Source organism: Triticum aestivum, chromosome 6B (genome assembly GCF_018294505.1).
Source record: "Triticum aestivum cultivar Chinese Spring chromosome 6B, IWGSC CS RefSeq v2.1, whole genome shotgun sequence".
Lineage (NCBI taxonomy): Eukaryota > Viridiplantae > Streptophyta > Magnoliopsida > Poales > Poaceae > Triticum > Triticum aestivum.
In genome coordinates, this window is record NC_057810.1 from 727,391,068 (window position 1) to 727,397,538 (window position 6,471).

Below are 6,471 nucleotides of genomic sequence, written 5' to 3' on the forward strand. Positions count from 1 at the left end.
ATCTTAAGCAAAGCAACCACCGGACAAAGCCGGCGCGGGGTGGCTATTTATAGTCGTAGCCTTCCCTAATGGGAGAAGACTAAATTGGACGTCGAGAACAACCAATGGCCGAACGACATGAGTCCAACGATCGGATTGTGAGCGCAACAGTAACACTACTTGCGGAGCAAGTAATGCTAACTCCTCTGTCTAAGACAAATCTCCTCAAGTGAAGAAGATCACTATCTCTTGTTGGCAAGTATTTTCTCGGAACACAAAGAGATTTCTCTCGCAACTTTCATAGGTTTGGGCTAAGCATCACGACGGATCTAAGCTTCGAGAACCTATACCCCTCTTAATAGTATGGAGGTCCTATGACTCAAATGAATGAAAGAAGAACAACGAAAACAATACTACGTCTTGAATTTGTCTTCGACTTCCATTACTCTGCAATCAATTTCTTCGGACAACTCCGATCAAAATGCTTCGCTTCAGCATTAAACTTTGAGAGGTTAATTTCTTCACACCAATCTCATCATCTCCACATCTATAACAAATATGACTTGTTCTTCTCTGCATCGCAGATATACTTTGGTGAAGTTCCTCGAAGTTGGCACCGGAGCCAGCATACTCTTCGGTTTTGTATGGACTTTTTCTCTCTGTATGCACCAGCAAACAAATCAGTCCATACTTGTTTCTGTCAACAATCTCCAAAACACAGGAAGACAGATATTACACCAACAAGTGATCAAATGTTATCATATGAAAAATTGCTTTGTCTACACGGACAAGACTACTGAATTATGCAACACCTGTATTTTTGCAATTTTGTATCAGTTGTTCATCTGGTAGCTGCCCAATAATGCCCCATCTCTCACCGTGAATTGCCCATGCAAAAGTAGCACCCCATGTTCATCCTTTTTGTTTCATCAAGTTCCACGCACCCAAAGATGCAAGACTAAACAAGTTGGATGGATAAATTTTTGGCCACTCAAAACTTGGATGCTCATGACATCGAAAGAGCAATTCATCTCTATTACAACATCATTCTCAGTCTCGCTTGGTCTGCAAAAAAGTATAGCTAATCCTGAGCTATTGCACAATTACTATGTGTTGCAATCTTTGTTGCAAAATTATGTTGTGGTTGTGATGAACAATTGTTGATATGAAAGATCGCATATGGCATATTGATTCAAAGTCATGTTGTTACGAGAAATTATGTTGTTGTTGTGATATAACTGATATTGCTATGATGAGATATTGATACGAAGTCATGCAATACTATGTTGTTGATGTGAAGAACTGATGCAAAATTATTTCCCAGTAGCAAGTTTCATGATGCAAAAGTGTTTCCCTGTAGCAAGTTTCATTAGGTCACATTAAGTTTGACAATAAATTTAACCTCAGGAAGCGTGAGCACACTACATTGTGAAATGGAGGGAGCATGTTTTACCAAGATTATAGAATAAAATATTTACATCCACAATACAAAAAAAAATATGAAAATACTTTTCGTGATGGATATAATGATACAAATATGGTACTGTATATATTGATATATTTTTTAAAAAAACTTGGTCAAACATGCACACATTTGACTTTTGAAAAAACAAATACACGTTATATTTTCGAACGGAGGGAGTACATCTTAATCAAAAATCAAAACTCTTATGTTGGAGGAGCATAACTTGAATGAAAATGAAAAAATCAATTTATTTTCCGATGATAGTATAACAGAGAAAGGCCTTTAGCTCAGGTGGGTGCAAGGATTTCCATCTTGCCTCACTGCATATGCTTTGGTGAGGGCCTACCAATTTTGGAGCAGCTGAAGCTTTTCAGGTGAAAGTTCTTCACGAAAACAAGATTCTATGGAGAAAGCTTGGAAGGAACTCTGGGCGATCCAGTGCCCGCGAAGATTGTGCTCCGGAGAAAAACACACAATTGCCTACCTACAGGATCTAAACTCCCACAAGATATGATTTGTATTTATGCAACCAAAATATTGAGCAATGCTTCCAGCAATGCCAATATGTGAAAGAAATCTCAAAGGAATTTAAGAAGGAATATGGAATCTGGCTAAAGCTCAACAATTTCACTCATACTGATCTGAAGATATGGTTGTGGAATCTGCCACAAGATATGGTTGTTGGACTGGACAACTGAAGTTTGGGCTGTCCATTCCATGTCTGCGGCAGTTGCTATGTGGCATGTATGGGAGAACAGAGATTGTTCTCAGCAATGCCAAGGCGCTGCCTCATCCTCTTTGTGTGGTCAGGGAAAATCAAGGCTTATTTTGATTTCATTACCCTACATAATGTCAGCTCGACAGGCTCCAACAACAGATGTGAGACACCAGACGTCAATTCAAAATGGTCTCCGTCGCCCGATGGCCTGTTACGATCGATATCGATGATCAGGACAATCAGGCTGTGGTGTTGTGGTGTGCGATCATCAGGGGGTGTTATTGGCGGCAAATCGATGTTTGTTTGATCATATCCGAAGCCCAGAAATGGCTGAAGCTATCGCTGTTTGTCAGGCCCTCATCTTTGCCAAAAAAGCGAAGTTGCGGGTAGCCTTCAACCGCCTGACGTTGATAAACAAGGTGCAAAGATATAAGTGCCATTGTCCAGGATATCAAGTCTGCCGCTATAGAGTATTTATCATGTAATTCCATCCATGTTAATCTGCAGAACAAGGTGTTGAGTCCTGTTGGCTCAATGTGTCACCTGAGGAGATCAGGACCATTACATGTAATGTGATGAACAGGTTATAAATGAATGAAAGGGTCCTGCCCATTTTCTCCAATAAAAATGCTGCAATTTTTGCTATAACTTTCACCGTCCCAATTAAAGGGTGGGGATCTGATGGTTGGTTTACACAATTAAAATTGACCCTACAGCTAAAGATGACGGGTGGATTCACATAGTTGCTGCGCTAGGAGTCTATTCAGGTAAAAAAAAACAGAGATTTATGTCAGCCACCCAAGACCAAAGTTTTAAGAACAAGCTGAATTTATATATACTGTAAGTAAGTAAGAGAGGCAAGAAGAACAGAGGTTGTTTACTCACAAGAAGACAGTAGCTACAAGTTTATATGGCATTTGGCATTTCACCAAGCAGTACAACATGTAATATAACTATCAACTCTGGCAAATTTGTCACAGTTTCTATCATTACTGACATATAAAAATGGGGGGTACAGAACAGGAACGATTCGGTACAAATACCCGGTAACTCATATACTATAAAGCAAGCACATTTGTATGAAAATCGAATGAAAGGTGGGAATCTACCAAGAGATATGGCCTCCTCTTGTTGTCTGTCTGTCTGTCCGGAGAGTAAAAATTTCAACATACAAAATCTCACAACAAGCATATATATAGCTAGGACACACATCTGACAACTATATATATATATATATATGTAAGCTAATGAGGTAACAACCTCACCTCACTAATCAGCCTTCACGGAAGCAGAGGTTTCAGCCGCGGAACTGGAGGAACACAACATCTTGCTGTCGGAGGAGCAGTGCGACGACGACGCCGGTTTGAACTTCTTGAACTTCCACACGGACGTGATCTTGGTCAGCGCGGGATCATCGCCGCCACCAGGTGCTGCTGCCCTTGCGTCGTCTGCGAAACCAGGTCGCTTTTCTGCGCCTTTGGACTTGAGCTCATTGCAGTATCCTGTGGGAGGGTCTCTGGATTGCTCTGTTTCTTGTTTATGCTCTTCTCTCTGTTCACCGTTAGAATGGTGGTTCAAAAACAGCTGCTTCCTCTTGATCTTCACTTTCCGACCAGCGCTTAGGTTTCCAATTCCATCTCCATTATTAACAATGTGCCTACTGCTCTTTGCAGTGTTCCAAGGATACTCTTCACCATCATCCCCCGGAGCCCTAATCTTGGAAGAGTGGATAGTTCTCTCACCGGATTTCCCAACAGAGCTTCCTCCGTTAACGAAACCAACCTCAGTTGGCGTGTGCGTCGAGGAACCATTGCAAGCATCACCCCCACCCCCATCACTATGGAACCCGTCTTTCCCATCGGCGATACCGCGGGGTCTCTTGGGTCCAGTGAAGGAAATCCGGGGCGAGCTATTCATCACGCGGTGCAGCTTGCGAGCGACCTCCTCGTCGCTCTCCCTGCGCCGACGATGCGGCCTGGGAGTGACATCACCACCAACAGCATCCTCTGCCCCCTCGATCGCCCGGCCATTGGACGACGGCGGCCTGTACAGGAGCTTGACCTGCACATGTTTCTTCTTGGATTTCGGTTTGAGCAGCTGGATCCCATTTCTGGACGCGCCAGCGATGCAGAGGGAGTCGAGGAACTCCATGGCAGCCCTGGCCGCAGCCCTAGCCCTGGCGGCCACAGCCGCCTTGTCGACGGCAGCCGCCCGGGCGGCGGCCGCGGCGTCGGCGGCAGCGTCGGCCGCGCGCTGGGCGGCCTGGATGATCTCCTGCTGCGTGCTGGCCGGCGGCATGGCGCGGAGGCGGGCGGCGAGGCCGTCGGGCAGGAGCAAGGGCGGCTCGGGCGCGGCCTCGAGCCTGGCGGCGTCGCAGGGGGAGGCCGCGGCCGCCGTCCGGAGCCCCGCCAGCAGCCGCTTCCGCGGCGGCAGGTGCGTGTTCAGATCCGACGGCTCCATTGCTAGATCATGCGCGATTCTGCGGCTCTGGGCGCGGATCTGCGCAGAAATTCACAGCGAGATTCACTGCCAGCTAGAGGCCAATCGCCGTCGGCACTGGACGGATGGATGGATGAAGAAACGACCTAGGCTAGCTAGCTGCTCATACCTCAATCAACCAGTCAGAGGGGGCGGACGGCCGGCCGGCCGGCCAGCCAAAGACTCGAACTTTCCGGCGGGGGCGGGGCGGAGACAGCGGCGCGCGATGTCCTGGCGAGGAAGAAGGGGGCAGCGGCGACGGCGGCGAGCCCGAGGGGCGGGGGGCGGGCGGTGGTGGAGGCGGAGGTGGAGGGGGACTATCGCATCGCCAATGGGGCGGGTGGTTTTCAGAGGTCTCCCCGTCTCTCTCTCCCTCTCTGTCTCTCTCCAGCTTATTAAGCCTGTCTTTTCTCAACAAGCAACAAGGCAAGAGTACGTGATTAACGCCATTACACCCACTAAGTACAAACAGTGGTAGTAATGGAAAAAATGTTTAGCAAGTTTCCAAATATATTTTTTTCGAAAAATCTGATCTATTCATCAAACATCATGACACTATAAAGAACATGAAAAGTAACGGAAATTGCATCCACATCCGTAGACCATCTAGTGATGACTACGAGCACTGAAGCGAGCAGAGTGCGTGCCGCCGTCAACGCCCCTCCCTTGCCGAAACCGGGCTTACCTTGTTGTAGTAGACAGTTGGGAAGTCGTCGTGCTAAGGCCCCAAAGGACCAGCGCACCAGAACAACAATTGTCGCCGATGAAGAGAAATGTAGATCGGGAAGAACCAACCTATAGACACATGACCACGGACGAACGATGACCGGATCCAGGTAGATCCACCGAAGACAAATACCGATCGAATCTTACGAGATCTGCCAAAGGCACACCTCGACACGCTCCCTGACGATATGAAACGCACCGCCGGGACAGGAGCTAGGCGGGGAACCTCATTCCATCTTTAGAGACTCGCCGTTGTCGGTGTCAAAACCGGTGATTCTCGGGTAGGGGGTCCCGATCTGTGCGTCTTAGGCTGATGGTAACAGGAAGCAAGGGGCACAATATTTACCCAGGTTCGGGCCCTCTCGATGGAGGTAAAACCCTACTTCCTGCTTGATTAATATTGAAGATATGTGGAATACAAGAGTAGATCTACCACGAGATCATAGAGACTAAACCCTAAGAGCTAGCCTATGATGGTATGATTGTAATTGTGATCGGCCTTCTAAGGACCATACTCTCCGGTTTATATAGACACCGGAGAGCTAGGGTTTACATGGAGTCGGTTACAAGGAAGGAAACATAATATCCGGATCGCCAAGCTTGTCTTCCACGCAAAGGAGAGTCCCATCCGGACACGAGCCGAAGTCTTGAATCTTGTATCTTGACGCTTCTATAGTGCGGACGATGTATATAGTCCGGCAGTCCATATACCCTCTTATCCAGGACTCCCTCAGTAGCCCCTGAACCAGGCTTCAATGACGATGAGTCCGGCGCGCAGTCTTGTTTTCGGCATTGCAAGGCGGGTTCCTCCTCCGAATACTCCAAGGTTCCCATCATGACGAACAGTGTTCGGCATCTTCATCAATGTTGTACTCCTCGGCTTCAGTGTATCAATAATGATCATTTCCACGTGTCGAGCGAATGTGAGGAGTCGAGGCATTTTTGCATTTGCCACCCTCGGCCCTTCGGGCTAGCCGTCTATTTGAAGAGACGGGGATTCCCAGATCCAAACCTCACTCTCCCTCCTCGAGCAAGCATCCAACAGAGCGCCTAGAAAAAACCATTCCAGCATGGCCGGTCATCGCAGCTCTTCTGCTCGCTCCCC

At 47.3% G+C, this 6,471-nt stretch overlaps 1 protein-coding gene across 3 annotated transcripts; it reads right to left on the reverse strand.

Moving 5' to 3' along the window:
* Positions 1-418: 418 nt before the first annotated feature.
* On the reverse strand, positions 419-5,004 carry LOC123140128 (uncharacterized). 3 transcript variants are annotated; one of them, XM_044559863.1, is made up of 3 exons: positions 4,771-5,004; positions 3,428-4,661; positions 419-638 (listed from the first exon to the last, which is right to left on the reverse strand). In XM_044559863.1, the coding sequence occupies exon 2, from the start codon at positions 4,620-4,622 to the stop codon at positions 3,432-3,434; it is 1,191 nt and encodes a 396-aa protein (XP_044415798.1). In that variant the 5' UTR covers positions 4,623-4,661; positions 4,771-5,004; the 3' UTR covers positions 419-638; positions 3,428-3,431. The 3 variants fall into 3 exon arrangements, with proteins under 3 accessions (XP_044415798.1, XP_044415797.1, XP_044415796.1); XM_044559862.1 differs by lacking the exon at positions 419-638 and adding an exon at positions 1,712-2,563; XM_044559861.1 differs by lacking the exon at positions 419-638 and having other exon boundaries at positions 3,110-4,661.
* Between the last annotated feature and the right edge of the window lie 1,467 nt (positions 5,005-6,471).